The 21,640-nt window shown below is 40.0% G+C and overlaps 1 protein-coding gene across 4 annotated transcripts in view; it reads left to right on the top strand.

Moving 5' to 3' along the window:
• The window catches only part of LOC137046502 (zinc finger protein 501-like), a 31,106-nt gene extending 9,822 nt beyond the window's left edge, over positions 1 to 21,284 (top strand). Inside the window, exons 1-4 of one of the 4 annotated variants that reach the window (XM_067423761.1) lie at positions 7,783 to 8,053; positions 9,854 to 9,963; positions 10,143 to 10,252; positions 20,171 to 21,283. In XM_067423761.1, the coding sequence (XP_067279862.1) occupies positions 10,195 to 10,252; positions 20,171 to 21,063 (951 nt within the window). In that variant the 5' untranslated portion in view covers positions 7,783 to 8,053; positions 9,854 to 9,963; positions 10,143 to 10,194 and the 3' untranslated portion in view covers positions 21,064 to 21,283. Of the gene's footprint in view, positions 1 to 7,782; positions 8,054 to 9,848; positions 9,964 to 10,142; positions 10,253 to 20,170 lie in introns of those variants that run through there. The other 3 variants (XM_067423760.1, XM_067423762.1, XM_067423764.1) reach the window with 3 other exon arrangements.
• Positions 21,285 to 21,640: the final 356 nt, after the last annotated feature.

Raw genomic sequence — 21,640 nt, 5'->3', positions numbered from 1 at the left:
TGGAATAATTTATTTTAAAAATTTCAACTCATTAAAATTCTGTATCTAAAAACCTTTATTATTGCCCTCCTAATGGCACTTTCACTCTTTTTAACAAATCACTGTCTCTATGATTTTCAACTGATGCACTGTGCTTTTTACTTGAAATATCTTATCACCTAAGACACAGCTCAGATAACAGCATTGAGCTGGTTTTGAATGAGAGAGAGACTCTGAGTTATTCAGGATGGTTCACTGTGTTTTCATAAACTTTATACTACTCACACTAGCTCAGCATAAGGTCTGGCTAGAAATTAAAATAGTTTTCAAATAAGACATCAAACATTTCCTTTAAACTCTATGCTTAGACAGAGATCACATTTTCCATTAATCATAAGTTTATATTTGTCTTTTTTCCATACAATTAATTTAGAAACTATACATTTCTCAGATTAAGTCTCTGTTACTCTTGCAAGTTTGGCCATAGCACCAGAAATGGTGGGGGCCAGATTCAGATAAGCGAATGGTTTTATTACAGCTCTGCACCTGCTTATCTTTTTGAAACCAAAACACCAGCATCTAGGGTTTTTAACATATTAACGCCAATTTATCTTATAAAAACGTTTTTTACCAACATTTAGGCAAATTAACATTATTTTTATTTTTTTGTTGAATTTTTCAAGAGTTAGAGTAACAGGAACCACTTTTTTTTCATAAATTTGTCATTTAAACCTCTACATTACTATTTATACATTTTCTTGCCTCACGTTTTTCAGTTAATGTCTTTAATTTTACCTCAAAATTTTATTTAATTATCATAGATATTTCCTTCAAAAATAATTACTTAAGACCTTATATTCATATTTCATTATTTTGTTAGACAGAGTGTAAGCCACTTCTTTGTTACTTTCTTACTTTGTTTCATCAACAAAATTTAGTCTGATGGGCTGATTTGCCACCATTACTACACCGTATGGGTGGGTGGTTACAGTTACATACAAAATGGCCCTGCTGACCACAATTAAAACTCTCTGTCCTTCAGCAACTGGCATGTTTCAGTCTAGTTCCCAGTCTGTAAGGCAGTGCCTAAAGCAGCACTCACTCGGACAGTCAGAGAAGAGAAGAGCGCGCGAGAGGGGAGGGGGCAGATAAGACTGGCTGCTCACACATCTTGGTGTTTTCGCTTTTTCAAAAACAATCTCAAGCCCTTTTTCAGACTACACCTCAATTCCAGTAATTTCAGACAATTTATTACGTTTGGCAATTAGACTATACCATCCCTCAGTAATCTTATGGGATTTTTCGTTCAGGGGTTAAACCCCACCCATTTTACAAATTCATTAATAAGCACTCTTTGTTTGTAGCAAGTCCGGTTGCTATTTAACTTTTCAATCAGAATTAAAACCTTGCTGCCATGTTTTAATTTTGTTTTTTTTATAAATATGTTCTGCTAATTTCTTTTAAGTGAGGGCTTCAGAGCAAAGCTAGTTACAGCATTTGCTCTCTTTCATTTCAACATATTATCAAGACTGATCAAGTTACTGATCATCTCACAATTTATCAGCCATATTTTAGTCAAAGTTCATACTCACCGAAACAGCAAGAGATGGAGGCGGCGATCTTTACCCAACACAGCTGTGGCTTCTGCGTGATGAAACTGCAAAGGACACTTGTACGAAAACGTCACACATACTGGTCCGTGCCAATTTGGGTCACAATTTTTATTTTACTCGGGATCGTTCCAGATGCATCCCTGGCAAAAACAACCCTGTATCTATTTTTATTTTGTTTAACTAATTACTAAATTTCTCACTACCTAATTCTCTAACCTCGGGGCGCCCCTGTCTGAATGGAAGAGTCAGAGAGCTTTGTTCGGAGACACACACTAGTAGCAACTTTAAGCCTGGCTTACTAGTGACCTCATACCCTTCCATAGGTATGAGTAGGAGTTATTCTGACACCTTCTGCCAGTGATGGCTTCCAGTGTCCCTCCGACCCTTCAATGGGTGGAGTCCTCCGACCCCTAATGGAGTGGAGTTATCACCCACCGTCTGCCTCTGAAGGCTTTCGGCGTTACACCAGCCTGCCAAGGATCTGGTGTTCCACACTCACGTCTGAGTGTGTACGTATACTCACAGTCTCACTTCCCAATTCTCCAAACTCTTCCAACCAGACAGCCCTAACCAAAAATAATTCAAATCTGCCTACCTTGTTTTTAGCCAGGGATGTCACCTAAGAATGATTGCTCGCGCATCCTCCACCAAAACTGTTAGGGGTTAACAGCTTATGACCCAGGACCAGTAGTGAAGAAATGAAGACAGAGTCAGGATTGCAATTAAATAAAAGAAAAATTTACTTAAGAATAGTTTGCAGTTTCAAAAGCAGAAGCCAGCTTCAAGTCTCACAAGGAGTTCGTAGGCCGCGCTCACTCTCTCACCGTCTCGTTGCCTCGCCCTATCGTACATACAATTGTCCCAACAGTTATACCGTTTTCAAGGTCTTATCCACGTCATTACTGCGATGTGGATGGTTCTGATTGGCTCAGAGACAATGCACAGTCATGGTAAATTTCCACTCGAGTCAGTTAATCTGATGCACGTTTCCACTGACGTGTCACTTGTTGATGCTTTCACCCAGAATTAGGCCCGTAGTGATCTTCCAGATCTGGAGCAGGCGCCAGCTTGTCCAGAACAACAAGTCCACCCATCTCTTAGGGTGCCCATTGAACACCATTCTGATCTGTAACATAGAATATTGCGCACATACACAGATACACAGTCTCTCCAAGGTTGGAGCTGATTAAGCTCCAGTTTTAACCAGTTCTTACCAAAACATACAGATAACATGTGCTTTCCTTTAGTGAGAGGGACACACAATAGTACAGGCAATATTCATCTTGAGTCTTTAGTGTTTCAGTAAAAGGAAATATAAAAGGAATAAAACATAATAAATTAAATGAAAGACAAATCCATATTTCATATCTGGAAGCCGGGCAAAGTGAGCAAACGCTGTTACTGCACTCCATGTTACATGTTAGGGGTGTGTGATACCTCAAATCCAAACACACGACCTTGTTGCCAGTGTTTAGTGACACATCACACATCTCTAGGCCAGACCCTCAGACACTCCTCAGAGACCAAATACACACTTTAGAAAACAAGAAACAAAGCAAAATCATAACTGGATAGAATCATTATAATAATATAGGTAATATTGATTAAAGTTGTGATTATAAAGTTAATTAGGATATAAATATATATAAAGGTATATTGAAGCGGCAGTGGATTTCAAAATCCCCCCTTCAAAGTGGAACGCACTTCAAAATGGCGGCGGGGATTCCCCCAAGGGGAAGTGCTTAGGGAAGTTCGCAAGTGCGTGTCTAATAGTGGAGTGGAACACAGCCTTGCATGAACCAGACCTGCAGTCTCCCTCTCAGAAACTGAAGCTTTCGCGCCTCGATCGCCCCCCTCTGTTGCCCCTCTGTGTTTTCTTATGGACGCGAGTCAAACTAAACAATAAAATTACACCTCAAATATTTTTTCCCCAAAGTTAGTTTATGTCATTGAAGGCAGTTATCATCACGATGATTTCATTTCAAGTGTTCGTTTTTAAAATAAGTTTAGTTTTACTTAGTTATCTGATGCTATAAAAACGGGGGGGGGTGTGACGTCATGATTGACAGCTGAGATTGACGGCTTCTCTGAGTGAAGTTGTCACTGAGGCACTAACGGACTTTTTTCGGGATTTTTGGAGCAGATATATCTCTATAACTGGTTTACCAACATAATTATTTGTTCTGCATCTGTGAGAGTGTGGGCGGGCTTTTGATATCACGACGTGCTTCCTGCTCTACTTCCTGCTCTCTACTGCGGCAGACTTGGTCCCAAGATGTTAGCGCCGTGCAGGCCGCCTGGAAGCTTCAACTCGGGCAAGAGTTGATAAGGTGATAAAAATGAAGGCTGTGTGTAAACAGGTGGTTTCAAGTTGTAAGCAAATAGGTGGAAAATCATAGCCTGACAAGCCAGACCCACATAGAGATGTTTGGTCTGGAAACTCACCATTGACAGCTCAATCCGAGGGGCGGATAAACGGTCGTCTTTCAAACTCCCTCTGCACACGATAGGATAGCGCTACAACCAACCAGAGCAACGAAGGTGAACCAGAGCTAGTTGACAGCTATGGTTGACAGATTAAACATTCGCCGTATCCGTTCGGCAAAACTCTGAACACATCTTCCCTTCTTAAGAATGACTTCAGTGCCGCTCTTTGTTCTTTTCTTAGAGAAAAGCTTAAAGGGTTAGTTCACCCAAAAATTAAATTGATGTAATTAATGACTCACCCTATTGTCGTTCCCCACCCGTAAGACCTCCGTTCATCATCGGAACACAGTTTAAGATATTTTATATTTTAGTCCCAGAGCATATGCAGTCTATGCCCACTTTACTGTCCATGTCCAGAAAGGGAATAAAAACATAATCAAAGTAGTCCATATGTGACATCTGTGAGTTGATTAGAATCTCTTGAAGCATCGAAAATACATTTTGGTCCAAAAATATCAGAAACTATGATTTTATTCAGCATTGTCTTCTCTTCCGCGGTCCTCCAAAAAGATTCAAACGGTGTGAATCGATCAATGATTCGGGTTGCCAATGTCACGTGATTGCAGCAGTTCGGATCGCATCAAACCGCTGAAATCGGTGATCCGAAGCATTGATAGATTCACTTATTCATTAACCGTTTGAATCTTTTTTTGAGAAAATATAATAATCTTTACAAACGTATATCTTGGTTACTGAGGCACAAACATGGGTTTGTAAGGGTGTGAAAAGGGTCTGAGACCACATTCCCACTAAAGTGAACCAGCACAGCAATCTAGTTTTAACTGGCTAACAAATTTTTTTTTTTTTTTGTAATTTAGTTTTTAAGATAATACAAAGTATAGCGATATGAAAGATATGAAAAACGTTGCAGGATTTATGGTGCTGATCCCGTCAAAACCTGTCATCACAGTCCAGGCCTATTTATTACAGTCTATGGTCTAGACCTATATGCTCCGCCCCCTACTATTTACGCTTTTTTTTAAAAAATTATGTTTATTACAAACTCTCGTGGAGACAACAGCAAGGAAGAAAACACAACAAAATAAAAAATAAAAAAACAGGCAAGGCAAGGCAAGGCAACAACAAAATGACAATGAGAATGTGTTACAGGATTGTTTCACATTTCAGCAGCATAACAGCTTAAGTTTGTTTAGAATTTTTGTCAAGGTTCAAAGAGGATAATAACATACGAATATCATTTTTAAAACAGTTTACATTTGGCAATTGTTTTTTCCATTTACTTTTGTGAATGTCGTAATTATAATGTTAATCAAAAGTGAAAGATCCCTCGTTAGTTTATAAATACGATTATCTTCTATTGTAAAGTGTTCAGGTTGGCTACTTTTATTATTAAACCAGCTGTGTACATTTTCCCAAAACATCCTACTAACTGAGCAAAGGAAGTATAAATGCTCTGTTCGTTCTGGGTTTTCACGACAAAAGTCGCAAGGGTCAACATCAAAACCAAATCTACCCCTCAGTGACTACGTTTACATGGACAACAAATAGCCTACTCCGATATTAATCTGATTAAGACAATACTCTGATTAAGAGGCTACCATGTAGACAGCGATTTCTAATTACCTTAATCTGATTAAAGTCATAATCTAACTACACATAAATCGGATTAAGACATGTGGAGTATGCCTATTTTAGTCGCATTATCGGAGACATGTACAGACCTTAATCTAACTATTAATGTCATGTCGGAGATTTCACCGCATTTTGTGACAGGACACATAACGTAACGCACACCAGGGAAGTGCAGAGGGGAGGCTTTGTGGGTTGGAGCCTCTGCCCTTTTTGAAAATTAATCAAAAGTGCCCCTTTCAACAATCATCGATAATATTGTGGCCAATAAAACATAATTGGAATTATACTTAATATAACAATGTGTACAAAACAGTGGAATGTGGAACAAATGGCGGAAAAGTCTCGTTTATCTTTTACGGATCTGTCAGTCTGAAATGTCGCTGCCATAAAGCGTCTCTATGGGCGGTGTGTGTTTTACTTGACTCTTCATTGTGAACACTGCATCCTCTCTCTATAGACCCTTTTACTGTTTGTATACAATGATGACGTAGCAACGTATGCGCGCGCATTTTGGCAACAAACTGTGGCGAGAATCAGCAGCATGTCAAGCTACGTGAGCGGATTAAGCAACACAAACCGAGAAAGTTATTTTAAATAGTTGACTTTATCGAATGGTATTCGGCTTCCAGATCCGTGTACTATAGTGGAGTGGATAGAAGACGTTACCAGATGGCCGGATATAACTTAGTGGTCGGATATATACGTATTTAGTTGAGAAACCGAGCGTGTACACCCGAGACAAGCATATAAATCACTGGATGCTTATGAATACGTTGGCTGTGGGCATGTAAGTTACAGAATGTCCAATACAATTTTCTACATTTATTCTTATCCTTCACACAGACATACATTTATCATTTTCCTTACATTTTATGTTGTTATTGATTCGTGTCGACACTTCTGTTTAAAGTTTAATTTTGTAATGCTATAACGTTAGTACTTTAATAGCAACTATGTTGCTTGCATACATTTCTCAGATGGTTATTTTGCAATTAAACTATTAATAAAATCATTACAAATGAAGTTGATAAGTACTGTGATTATTGATGATAATCTGGGGGTGGGGGGTACATTATACACATCAGTGGCAGCCAATGTTGGGAGGTTTATTATAAATAATTAAGTTTCAAGTGCAGTAAATGTTTTACAAATGATTTTTTTTATGCGAGCATTTTTATGTCTTCGTTCCAATCAATGCATTTAATCGCCTGCGTACCGCCGGTTCTTCTGAAACGGCCGTGATCCTGTCAGAATTCTATAAAACTTAAGCCCATTGGTGGAATAGCGATTAGTGCAACCAAAAACGCTACAGCCAGATGCTGGGAATACATTTTGATGCTGGGAAACCGTTTTGATAAACTTTCGGAGTTGCTCACACGTTAGAGAACCACTAGGGAACAACACCACTTCCGTTGCCAAAATGCGCGCGCAACTCTTTGATCACGTGGGCTGTAAAAGGGTCTATATTTTTATTTTTATTTTTGTTGTAATTAATATGCTCATTGCAAAAGTAAAATACAATAAGTTTTTATCTGTAATCGCAAACCAGATGGGTCATTCAGTGAACGCCTGTGGCTCGACGGCAGGAAAAACAATCCAAAGAGTCATGATTTTTAAACCTTTTTCATCATTAATCAAAGATATTATTCTAAATGTAGGCTGTCAATAAGGATGAAAGAGGGGCAGTGTCTCTTCAAAAAAAACAGAAAGAGACAATATACATAATATTACAAAAATAAATCAACATAAATGTATATAAAACATTATAAAACGCATGTTTTGTTATACTTCTTAATGTAAAGTAACACTGTCCAACAGCGACACCCGCAGGTGAAGTTAGCGGGTTTCCTGAACCCATAAAATTAACACACCTGCCAAAGTCACACTATGATTAGATGTTGGAGAACCTAGCGTGGCATGGGGACGTAATGACGTGCCATAATCGATCTATGTTCTATCACATGTAAAACGGGAACATGAACGGAGTACTCTAAAAGCAACTCATGTAAACACCTTAATCAGAATATTGTCTTATTTAGAATAAGGTCAATAATTAGATTACTGCTGTCCATGTAAACGAAGTCAGTGTCTCCGCAGATGGATAGTAGCCTAAGTTAATTTTAAATTGCGTTTCTTTAACTTTGGGTGCAATTGGCAATTTTATACATTTCCAATGTTTTTTTCTGCAATTAGTGGATTATCTAATATTGTTATCTTACTATCATAATCGTGATTATATATTATGTCCTTTGAAAGCTTTATTTAAATGCGGGAGTTTGGCAGCGCTACAGATCTTCCTCTAGATGCCGCCATTTGCTTTCATTCCAACCACGTGAACTTGTAGTGACTCGTGTATGACTAAATCTGCTGCTTATCCGACTGTGAGTACTTATACTTCCTTTTTATTGGGAGAAATCTAAATCTGACAACTTGTATCCTACATGCATTGAACTAGCTCGAAAAGAACTGGAGGTTTTAAATCGTCATCTCTGATTTGCGGTCGTTGTCTGTTGCACACATTCACACGTTTAACGTTACAGCGATCAACACTCATCAATATTCTTTCAGCTTCTCTCTGAACTGCTGGGAGGTTAGTTTGGCTATCTGGCTGATAGTTTAATAACTAATATGTAGAAATATTGAGCTCATTTCTGATAATAACACTATTATTGAGAAAATAAACACTAAATACCATGTAGAAATAACAGCTGCCTATAGACAAACCCAACACGTTTGATGTTTTGCTACATTTAATCATATCACCTCGAGTTAAAATTATAGAATTGGTCATAAACTAAACTTATAAACGTGGGGTAAGATGAACCTCTGTCCAGGCCAAATCTCAGAGCCTTTGATAAATGGCTACACTACTTTTAATTTAGTGATTTAATTATTTGTGAGATTTAGTTGAAACTGTTTTAAAGTCACATAATCTAATTTTGTGTCTCTGGAAAATGGTGATTTATTATGTTGAATATCAAAGTTTAATGAGGGATTTATGGACACATGAATGTTTTTGGATTATAGAGTAAAAAGTTAGTTTCTATTTTGAAGTAAAAGAGAAAATAAGACCATTAGGGTAAGATGAGCCACCCAGAATCGGAAATCCCTGGTAGCCCTTTGGGCAGGCACCCTGGAGATTTTTTGGTAGCCTGAAAATAATTTAACTAGCCTGAATAAAATAAAATAAAAATAAAAACTGATTTTTTTTTTTAATGTAGAAAATTGGACAGGAGTGGAAATTACTTCTAACTGAGCTGGAATTTCTATCCTGACCTTTCTTTTTTTGGATAAGCAGAACTGAAATAACATTGTAAATCCATGCACCTCTTAATTTTCACGCCGACAATAAATTGTCATTTGTTTTTGCAATTTTCTTATTATGTATAAAATAAGAAAATTGTAACATTAAGGTTTGGTCACCATTAAGGTTTGGTGTTTAATAAGCAAATGTAATTTTGCAAACATTTTTTTGGGCAAAATTACATTTGCTTAATGGACTGGATTTATATAACGCTTTCAACAGACCCTATGGCCATCCAAAGCACTTTAAATTTTTGCCTCACATTCACCCATTCATACACCGACGGCGATGTCAGCCATGTAAGGCACGATCCAGCTCGTCGGGAGCAGCTGGGGTTAGGTGTCTTGCTCATGGACACCTCGACACTTGGTCAGGTGGAACCGGGGATCGAACCACCAACCTTTCAGTTTGTAGACAACCCATTACATGAACCACTGAGCCACTGCCGCCCATTAATAAACCTTAATGGTCACTGCAGCTTCACAAACATACAAACACAAGAAAACACTTAATATGTTCAATCCAAGCTAAGATAATAATTCTGGGCTGGGTGATATGGCTGAAAACTGTATCACATAATTATTGATATATTTTATGATCTATTTAAAATAAGGACCACAAGAAAAATATATTAAATTAAATAAAATGATTAGGGTTATAATCCCCTCAGTTATAAAGGCAGAAAGGTCAACACAACCATGGAAAACACTCAAATTATTCAAATGTAGCCTAAACATAAGTCTAAAATTACAATGAACATTTCACAATTATCTCTTAACATTAAGGTGCAGTGCCTCCGTTATTTCTCCGTTTAGATGTTTGTCATAATGCACTGATGCAGAGTAACGTTACCTCTCCATGTCATTTCAAAGAATAGTACAGCGGAGTGTGTCGAGCAGAAACACTTTCCTAAAATGAATGAGGTGTGCATGCAGTCAGCGTGGGATCGTGGTACGAAACCAGACGAAACTATGAACAAGGCGTAAGGTGGTTAAACAAATTTTTATCAGTCTTGGTGGGGTCGACGGTCTTGCATAGTTTCTATTAAGACACATCTTCAACTAAATCCTCCTGCACATGATAAACCTTCATCCTTACTCTAGTAGATAATTTAGTAGTAATATTATTAATGATAATAATAACAATATATTCCCATTTTCCCACAGGAGAAGAAGAATCAAGCAGGAGGATTTGACATACAGACATACTACTGTAAAGATGGAGATTGAGGAAGAATCCCGCAGAACGAGTGATGAAGAGACAGAGGAAGAAACAGGTTGGTGTTTATTACTACATCTAGAACTAACACACTTAAATGTATCTAATATGATAAACAGAGCTGCTTTACCTTATAATCATAACTGGAAACGCAGAAGTGCGGGCGCCCACTGAATGTGTCCCGTCCCGTCATAATAAAAGTCCCGATGCTTGCGAGGCGGGTATTTGTATAACAATCGCTCCAGTGGCCGTGCTCAGCTCCTCAACACTCGGTCCTGCTCTGCTTCACTACAGTAACGTTAATAACCGCATGCATGAACATGATTTCTAACCGAAAAAAAACAATTCAGAGATTGCTCTGAACCGTGCCCGAGTGCGTTTGACTACCAAAGCACGGTTCGTTTGACTAGTGTGAGTGCTCTGAACCGTGCCCGAGTGCGTTTGACTACCAAAGCACGGTTCGTTTGACTAGTGTGAGTGCTCCGAACCGTGCCCGAGTGCGTTTGACCACCAAAGCGCGGTTCGTTTGACTAGTGTGAGTGCTCCGAACCGTGCCCGAGTGCGTTTGACTACCAAAGCACGGTTCGTTTGACTAGTGTGAGTGCTCTGAACCGTGCCCGAGTGCGTTTGACTACCAAAGCACGGTTCGTTTGACTAGTGTGAGTGCTCCGAACCGTGCCCGGCCGCGGCTCGATTAGCTGGCCCTGGCCCGCTTGGAAGAGGTGGGCCAGAGCACGGTTCAGTTGGACTCGAGCGCGGTTCGCATGCAGTGTGAGCGCTAACCGTGTTGGAGTCCGTAATCAAAGCTGCAAAGTCCTTGCTGCACTTCAGCTGGTACCTTGAAAACCTCCTCATACGAGCAGCATGATTACGTGAACATTTTCGCGCCACTAAGGCGACACATCTGTTTAACAACAGGCTGTGAGAGGGCTGTGGACCACCGTGGACCAAACGACACAAAATTATCCACAAAGAAAACAGAGCGATGGACTCCATCGTGTCCAGAGAGCGCCGCTCTTCCTGTTTATCCAGAAACCGTCGCACCATAATGACGTAAGCGTGCTCCGACACAAATGCTGAAACCCGAAACCGTCGCACCATAATGACGTAAGCGTGCTCCGACACGAATGCTGAAACCCGAAACCGTCGCACCATAATGACGTAAGCGTGCTCCGGCACGAATGCTGGAACCCGAAACCGTTGCACCATAATGACGTAAGCGTGCTCCGGCACGAATGCTGAAACCCGAAACCGTTGCACCATAATGACGTAAGCGTGCTCCGGCACGAATGCTGAAACCCGAAACCGCCGCACCATAATGACGTAAGGGTGCTCCGGCACTAATGCTGAAACCCTATGTGAGTGCAGGCCAGCGGGGGAGTGGGGAGGGGGGACATTCGTACTCGGGCCCAGTTCATGGCAACCGTGCCTAGTGTGAGTACACCCTCAAACTCAAATTGGCTGGGGGCCATTGCTGTGATTGACATCTCATAGGAGGGCCATTTTAACATTCAAGCACAACAAGAAAGCACACTATTTCTGGACATTTACTTTATTTGCTGTGATGTTAGCTCTCAATTACTTAAGTATAAAAAATTTTTTAGTAATAGAATTTAATAAAAAATGTAAACAGCAGCATATATATATATTTTTTGTACAGTTAGTGCAAATGTTTTTCCCTTACTTTATTTTAACTTAAATAACTTGTCAATACCTTGCATAAAACAAACAACCTTGCAGAGAACACATGCAATCACTGAATATATTTGCACACTATTCTATTTCTTGCCAGACACCTGGCAGCGTTTCTTCTCACGCAACTGAGCCACGTTTGCCCTGATTGAGGTCACAGTTGAAACCCTAAGTACAGCTTCAAGATGGGCATCTCTAAACCTGAACCTGTTCTTGCATTTATTGAAGTTCATAGTTGAGAAAAGTTTCTCACACAGATATGTGCTTCCAAAAAGGCACATTACCCGACTGAACACTTTTGACAGCTCTGGGAAGCATGGAGGTAATTCTTTCAGAAACTGTCCTGTCTTGTCTGCTTTTCCCTGTGCCTCTCTGAATTTAGTTTTTAGCTCACTGTTGCACTGCAATTCAATAAGTTCCATTTGCAACAAACTTGGGACACTCTCCACGTCAGCTGAGAAGGGATCTGCGAACATCTGGAAAGTGTCACGGTGTGCTTTGAAGTCAGCAAAACGCTGATCAAATTCCTGCAGTAGGTTTTCAATAGCAGAGGCATATTCATCACCACTGAATGATGTGCACTCCTCCACAAGAGATCTGCATGTTGTGAAATGACTGAGGTTTTTTGCAGAAAGCTGAGTTTTCCACAATCTCAGTTTTGTGGAGAAGGCTTTCACACTTTCATATGCTGCTGTGATGAGCTGACCAGGACCCTGGAGTTTCAGGTTAAGGATGTTCAGCTCCTGTGTTATATCCACTAGGAATGCAAGGTCCATGACCCATTTAGCATCATCAAATTCAGGAACATCCATTCTGCCATCATCCATGAATCTCTTCACCTCTGCTCTTAATTTAAAAAATCTCTTCAGGACATTCCCCCTGCTTAGCCAGCGCACCTCAGTGAAGTAAAGTACATCGCCATATGTTGACTCAATTTCTTCTAAAAGGGCCTGAAACTGGCGGTGCTGTAAACTCCTTGACCTGATAGAATTGATACATTTCAGGACAACAGACATGACATGTTCATATTTCAAGCATTTGCTGCACAGTGCCTGTTGGTGTATAATGCAGTGCAGAACAACTGCTGGATCTGCATGTTCCTCTTCTAGCTTTCTTTGTACCAGCGCTACCAGTCCGTTTTTTTTTTTGCCTGTCATAGACGGGGCACCATCAGTGGTAATGCTAACCAGTCTGTTCCATGGCAAACTTGCGCGCTCAATCTCGTCGCACAGCTGCTGAAATATATATTTGGCTGTAGTACGGCCGTGCATTGGACACAAACTCAGCAACTCCTCCGTCACTTCAAATTGGTCATTAATACCTCTGATGAAAATGGCTAGCTGAGCAATGTCTGTTTTGTCTGTGCTTTCGTCAAGGGCCACGGAGTATGCAGTGAAATCTCTAGCTTTGCCGCGCAACTGGTCATAAATGTAACTCGACAACTCTCTTATCTGCTCTGCCACTGTTTGCCGATAGAGAGAGATTGTTGAACAAGCTCTTCTTTTCTGGACATAAAATATCAGTGACTTTTAACATGCAGTCCTTCATAAACTGCCCTTCAGTGAATGGCTTTCCTGCTTTTGCGATCAACTCACTCACCACATAACTTGCTTCAACGGCAGCATCAGCATCCTTTTTGGCTTTATGGAAAAGGCTTTGCTGGGACATTAGCTCTCTCTGCAACTGCGTGGCTCGTTTTTTCCTCTCGTCTTCTTGGTACTTGTCATACTGTTCTCCGTGTTTAGTCGAGTAATGACGCTTGAGATTGTATTCCTTTAGAACGGCGACTTTTTCTTTGCATATCAGACATTTACATTTACATTTAATCATTTAGCAGACGCTTTTATCCAAAGCGACTTACAGAAAAGGGGAGAGTAATAGAAGCAACGAAAGAGACAAGGCCAACAACCTGTAAGAGCTGTAAGAAATCTCAATTAATTAGCAAAATACACAACAAATTTTTTATTTTATTTTTTATTTTATTTTTTAGACATTTACAACAAACTCACGTATGCAAAATGCCGAACACTGGATTTTGATAGCTATGATAACAACCCATTAGGACTAAGGCTGTTGCCCCAGCTGTTGTCGTTAATGCAGATTCAGTGGCCCAATGGGTTGGTTTTGTATGGCATTCTAGCTAAACGCGCAGCAATAGCCATCGACAGCAAAAACTCACGTACGCAAAATACAGAACACTGGATTCTGATAGTTATGATAACTATGAAACATACCCGCCTGAAGGCACAAATCCGGATGAGAGACGTAGATATGATCCGAGAGTGTGCGCTTTTGGTCGTTGCTGTGGTGATCAGTAAGTGCTATTCTGTATTAATCAGGTGCAAATGGAAAAGATGTGTCTTAAGATGTTTTTTTAAAAATGGCTACAGACTCGGCAAGACGAATTGAGATTAGCAGGTCATTCCACCAGGTGGGAACGGTCCAGGAAAATGTCCGTGAGAGCGATTTCATGCTCGCTCACAGAACGCAAGCTTCTGGAGGGTGTGTAAAGCCCTATTCGGACTGGATTAGTTTTACATGGGGACGTGGGGGTAAAGTAATTATTACCAGAGGTTCTCGGTGATTTTAGTCCCGTCCGAATGTGCCATCTCGGTAATCATTACGGACAATGTCAGTAAAGATTACTGAGACTTTTACCTTCTGTAAAAAGGTCCGGAAAAATTACCTCAGGTAATACTAATCCCGTTCGAATAGACCTGCTGTAAAAATGTATGGTAAAATTCCGTAATTTCCTGTTTAAAAGTTAAAAAAGAGCACTTTTTGCGACCATGGAGGCGCTTGAAGCATTCGGTTGCGTTGTAGGTGGTGGGACAAATCTGTGGAAAATGTCCAGTATTTTCCGCATATCATTTAAAGCAAAAAGAAGATCAAAAGCACTTATTAGAGGAACACATTTTAGCTCTAGGAAAGTGTCTATTACCAACATAATCCAATCAGAATCGTTAGACTGGACCTAACTGTTTATTAAAACACACATATTGGAGACGGAGTTCAGACTGGCGCTCAGGTTGTGTTTTGGTTTGCTCACGTTATAACGGTAACGTCATACGCACATGACGTCAAGGAGGTGCGTAAAGCGAGTTACTCCTCCCACTTCTGCTAGTTTTACTGAGATGTCTTATCCCGTGCGAATTGGCCATTAATATTACAGACGTCCTGAGGTAAAATGACTTTACCCCCATGTCCCCATGTTAAACTAATCCAGTCCGAATAGGGCTTAAGTCTGAACAAGTGAGTTAAGGTATATTGGTGCAGAGCTAGTGGTTGTTTTGTAGGCGATAACTAGTGCCTTGAATTTGATGCGAGCAACCAGTGCAGTTTGATGAAGAGAGGCGTAACATGCGCTCTCTTCGGCTCATTAAAGACCACTCTCGCCGCTGCATTCTGGATCAGCTGCAAGGGTTTGATAGTGCATGCTGGAAGCCCAGCCAGAAGAGCATTACAATAGTCCAGTCTGGAGAGAACAAGAGCTTGAACCAGGAGTTGTGCAGCCTGTTCTGATAGGAAGGGTCTAATCTTTCTAATGTTGTATAAAGCAAATCTGCAGGACCGGGCTGTTGCAGTAATGTGGTCAGTGAAGTTTAACTGGTCATCAATCACAACTCCAAGGTTTCTGGCTGTCCTTGATGGAGTTATGGTCGATGAACCAAGCTGAATGGAGAAATTTTGATGAAGTGCTGGGTTGGTTGAGAAAACAAGTAATTCTGTCTTTGCAAGATTGAGTTTAAGATGATGCTCCTTCATCCAGTCAGAAATGTCTGTCAGACAGGCAGCGATACGAACACTGACTGTAGGGTCATCTGGTTGAAATGAGAAGAAGAGTTGAGTGTCATCAGCATAGCAGTGATAGGAGAAGCCGTGTTTCTGAATGACAGAACCTAATGATGACATGTAGATGGAGAAGAGAAGTGGTCCAAGGACTGAGCCCTGTGAAACCCAAGTAGCTAGATGTTGTGACTTAGACACTTGACCTCTCACTTCACCAGACAGGTAGCATTTCCATTAAACTCCACAAAAAAATACTGCAACGTCCATCTTTCTTGAAACTGTGTGTGTTCACCATCCACTTTCCTTTTTGCTTTCGAAAGAGACATATTTCGTTTTCGTTAGCAGCAAAACAACAAAACTCTCATCAAATATGCGCAGGTTTTTTTCCCCTTCAAATCTGCCGGTAGGCTATGCGCGTTTTTTTTTAGGCGTTCACGTTTTTTTAATAGAACCGATATGAAGGGGTAGTTTAAATGAGTATAAAGCAACTAGAAAAACTAATAAAAAAACTAATTCATATATATAGAATTTTTATTTTTATTTTTTTAATTGCGGGCCGGATTATTATATTTTTTTTTACATCAGTCGCGGGCCGGAGGCAGGTGGAGGGGGGGCTGTAAATGGCCCGCGGGCCGGCAGTTTGAGACCCCTGTTTTAGACGCTGTTCCACTGGCCACCACAAGCACAGAGGCTGAAATCATGCCTCCCGGGACTCCTGTAAAACTGTAAAAAAAACAAGCCTTCACTGGACTAGGTCACACAATACAAACTGGTACACAGCAAGAGGGATATGAATTGAAACGATTGCTATACAAATGTATCAGAAGCTACCATTTAGTCTTTATTTACAAACTTGGACACCACACGCAGCTATTGACTGACCACGAACAGGTAACTTGTTTACTTTTACAATTACATTTTGGGCTAAGTGTGTTATTTTTGAACATATGCATGTAAAATATTACTGAAAATTGATTAGTAATGCCTTACACTACTGCTTTACTGCAAAAAGTTATGTTACTGTAAAAAGTAATATGTTATTGTAATGCATTACTTTTGTAATGTGTTATTCCAAACACTGGTGTTGGGGGTTAATAGCTTGTGACCCAAGACCAGTTGTGAAAAATGAAGACCAAGAGTCAGGAGTGCAATTAATTAAAACAATTTTTACTTAAGAATAGTTTGCAGTTTCAACAGCAGAAGCCAGCTTCAAAGTCTCACAAGGAGTTCGTAGGCCGTGCTCCCTCTCTCACCGTCTCGTTGCCTCGCCCTATCATACATACAATTGTCCATCCTCGGTCTATCCACGTCATTACTGCAATGTTGATGGTTATGATTGGTTCAGAGAAATGCACAGTCATGGTAAATTTCCACACATAGACAGGAGCACACATCGCCAAACTAGGTAGACTAGTTGTCGCCCCATAATTAGAATTACATCAGAACAATAACGTCAGAGACCACAGAAAAGCGTTTTCAAGTCTGGTGTCGTATGCAGAACTGTCCATCTCCAACATTAGGCCTGCACAGATCTGGTACACACACACACACACACACGCAGACATGCACACTAGGGCTGGGCAAGTTATCGAAATATCGCAAATGTACATATCACAATATGCATATCGCAACAGTACGCAATATCCAGGGTCCCTGTGGAGTCTTAAAAAGTCTTACATTTCAAAATCAAAATATAAGGCCTTAAAAAGTCTTAAATTCGCGAAAGCATTGCGTTCTAGGTCTTAAATAATGTTAAACAGGTCTTCATTTTCCTACGTCCAGGTAACCCTACCTCATTAAAATGCTCTCGCCTCCCGCGTTTGTTCCGTGGTGTTTGTAGTTCTTTCTTTTGCTAGACCAACTATTGTTCGCTCTATTACAACTACAAATTAGACAAGCATGCATCTTATATTGTAGCCAATCAGCTTTTGTGTTATTGGCACGAGCCTCTTTCTAATCGTACCCCACAGATGCATAAAACAGATTTTATTCTTCAGCTGAGTCTGACGGTTCTTGCAGTTCCGCGATCGTGAACGCAAAGGCAAATCTTTCTTACCATCTTTCTTGCATTATGACCAACTAAAAGTATAATATACCCGATTGCACTAAAAAAAGTTAATATCAGTGATGAAAACTACAAACTCCGATGTCAGGCTGGGTGTGTTTGCTGCCTGTCATCGCTCGCGCGAGTGTATTGAATGTGTTATTTCTATGCTCATTAGCCTAACGTTACTCTTGAACGATCAAATATAAACAGATTATGCATATGTCTATATCCTGATTTGAGATAAAAAAAAATTAAAAAGGGTCGTGACAGCAAGTACTGGATCTGTGCATTAGTAAGTTCTCAAAGGGAAAGCAAACTAATATAGCTTAACAACAACACAAACGGGGAAAACAGCACTTACACTTAAATGAACACTCCAACTGTTTTAGAAATAGGGCTTCTTCAACTTTGCTACTTTGCTACATTTAGATATGTGGGGAAATGCATTTTACTGAAGTTGCTTTCAGTTAAAACGGCTCAAACATATATTTGCCTTGTCTGTGAAAGCAGGGGTGTGTGTTTTAAGGACTATTTCACAGGTGCATGTGCAATAATTGTTTCTGTAAAGCTCATTTGGATTTTACAAAATTATCTTTAAAGGGGGGGTGAAATGCTGTTTCATGCATACTGAGCGTTTTCCACTGTTAAAGACTTGGATTCCCATCCTAAACATAGACAAAGTTTCAAAAACTAAAGTTGGACGTTTGATGGAGTATTTGTCAAAAATACTCCTTCCGGTTTCTCACAAGTTTCGGAGAGTTTTTTTCGAGTATGGGTCGGCTTGACGTTAATAGAGTGGAAGGTCCTTGTATGGGCCGTACGGGCTCTTCTCCTGGTAGGGTGCGCGCGCGTGACTAGAGCGAGAGAGGAAACGCACGCCCATAAACACTCGCTCAGGTGCAGATCCAGTAGTCCGTGAACACTTATGATGTGCGCCGCGCTCCACTTTATTCCTATAAAGTAAATGTCAAATCTTGAGTGACGTCGAGCGACTTCAGCGCTTCAGCACAGCATTCCCGGAAGGCAGCGCTGCATTTGAACCGATTTGAACGCAGAAATTACGGGAAGCTTCACAACATCGCTTCAGTCACGTCTCAAAGTGGATTTCCACGCCACTGCTGTCAGGACTTCACCAAATCATACCAAAGAAGTGTGTTTCTGACGGAGCGGTCCCAGCGATAAAGGTTCGGTCCTGCTTTGGAAGCAGTCGGTGAGTTAAACTGCTTCAGATGTCTGTGCTGTCGGCTATCGTCTCGTGAGTAAACATCAGTAAACGACACGATCGCGTGCTTCGTCATTCAAATGCGCTAACGTTACTCCATTGTTGTTCTGTGTATAACGTTACACTAGTCTGACGTGCAAAACCGTTTTGCTTGCTACTGCTAAGGTTTAGTCGCATACAGTAGTCCATAAACCGAATCATGTCCTCATAAACTGCGAGTAAACACACACAAATGTTGACAGGCCACTAAATACAGTCCATACCACAGAGACGGACGTCCTGCTGTTGCTGTTTCTCTTGTTCAATTTATTTCAGCCTCCGAATGATTCTGGATCATATATCTATTAGCTGAGATCGATAGCGATGGGCTTCTCCACGCTTGAGGACGTCACTGCTTTGCGCTCGTCATTCTTTAGCTCTGCCCACACGATACGCCTCCAGGCGCTCGTTTTTTTCCAGAAAGACTCGGTACAGCCCATATTTCTTTTTATAAATATAATAAAACTAAAGACTTTTCGGAGGTGTGAAGGATGCAATACTACTCTATAGGTACTCAAGATTGACATGAGATTGACTGAAACTGAGTGTTTCACCCCCCCCTTTAAAAATACAGTATCCTGAAAAAGGGACATTTCTGGATTTCTGCTAAATTGAGATTGAACCATATATTTGTTTCTTATTTGTCCTTTTATTGAATTATGGGAATTTAAAGGGATAGTTCACCCAAAAATGAAAATTAGCCCATGATTTACTCACCCTCAATTCATCCTAGGTGTATCGACATTCTTCTTTCAGACGAATAAAACTGGAGTTGTATTAAAAACGTCCTGCTCTTTCTTCCAAGCTTTATAATGGCAGTAAATTTGAAGTCCATAAAAGATACATAATACATGGATAAAGATACATAAAGATACTTCACTTTTTAAAGTTTTAAATATAGATATTTTTCTTGCACAAACACTTCGCTTCAGAAGGCCTTTATTAACCCCCAGGAGTTGTGTGGAGCAGTTTTATTATCGGTAGATTTTTTTTTCTTTTATAGACTTCAATAACAACCCATCAAGTCTGCCATTATAAAGCTTGGAAGAGCCAGGACTTTTCATATAAATCTGATTTTATTCATCTGAAAGAAGAATGTCATATACACCTAGGATTGCTTGAGGGTGATTAAATCATGGACTCTTTTAACCCTTAATTAAATTAACCCTTTAATGTGTTGATTTTAGACGCTGTGGAAGTGAATGAAGACAAACAGCAAAAATCTCATCTTTTCACAAATGAAGATGGAAACGCAGTCGCTTCAAAGACCGAAAAAAAAGTCACACAGAAACGAGCTAAGAAAACTAGAGTCAACGGATCTTTCACCTGCTCTCAGTGTGGAAAGAGTTTCACACGTAAAGATCACCTTAAGAAACACATGAGGATTCACACTGGAGAGAAATCGTTCACATGCTCTCAGTGCGGAACGAGTTTTGGATGTAAAGGAAACCTTACAAAACACATGAGAGTTCACACTGGAGAAAAAACGTTCACATGCACTGAGTGTGGAAAGAGTTTCAGATGTAAAGAGCACCTTAAGAGTCACATGAGGATTCACACTGGAGAAAAACTGTTCACTTGCTCTCAGTGTGGAAAGAGTTTTGGTTACAAAAAAGTTCTCGACAATCATCTGCGCTGTCACTCCGGAGTGAAATCATTCAGCTGTGATCAGTGTGAGAAAACATTTACTGTGGAAGCAGGCTTAAGATCACATCTTAAAGTTCACGCTGCTGTGAAGCCGCACTTTTGTTCTGTTTGTGGAAAGAGTTTTTCACGACTGCAGTCTTTACAAAAGCATGAGAGTATTCATGCTGGTGTAAAACCTTATATGTGCTTTGACTGTGAGAAGACCTTCAGTAGAGCTGACCAATTAAAACAACATCAGAGAGTTCACACCGGAGAGAAACCGTTCAAGTGCTCACACTGTGATAAAAGTTTCTTCCGTTCAGGACGCCTGAAAGATCACGAGAGAGTTCACACTGGAGAGAAGCCTTTCAAGTGCTCGTCATGTGGGAAGAGTTTCACCAGCTCCTCTTATCTACGGACTCATGAGAAAAAGTGTCGCCCGGAAGTTTCCTAAATAAGCAACGTTCATGCTCAGATCCATCACTTTGATGTAAATAGTTTGATATTTTGATAAATCAAAAGATGGAATCTCTTGCAAATTAGCAACTGAGAGAAACAATTAATGTCATTATATCTATACTTGCATTGCATGTCAAGATTGTTACAAGAATAAAAACGTTTACTGTTTGAATGGCTTAAGTCATGAGCAAATTGTTGAATTAAAGTAATAAAAAAGTTTAATTAATTTAAAATATCACATGAGTACTGTTTTGTCCTGAATAGCAAGAGTGCAGTAAAATTCAATAAATAAGAAGTTAATGTTGTTAATTTAGACACAGTATTGTCTGTTTTTGACAATTTGGTCAAAATTGTGCCATTGAAAATAAATAAATATATATATATATATATATATATATATATATATATATCCACAGCAGAACTGTTGTGTATCTCAAAGCAACACATAACAGTGTTTCATTTCTGAATTAATGAGTAGCTGAACTTATTCATTTTGAGTAGCCTGGATGTCAGCCGAACTTAGCCCCGCCCACAATAATTTTAGGTCGGGCAGTTCGGTCTGGCATCGCTCC

Source organism: Pseudorasbora parva, chromosome 18 (assembly GCF_024679245.1).
Source record: "Pseudorasbora parva isolate DD20220531a chromosome 18, ASM2467924v1, whole genome shotgun sequence".
In the NCBI taxonomy this organism is placed as follows: Eukaryota; Metazoa; Chordata; class Actinopteri; order Cypriniformes; family Gobionidae; genus Pseudorasbora; species Pseudorasbora parva.
The sequence above is the reverse complement of the archived record's forward strand: the minus strand, read 5'-3'. Positions and strand labels throughout refer to the sequence as shown.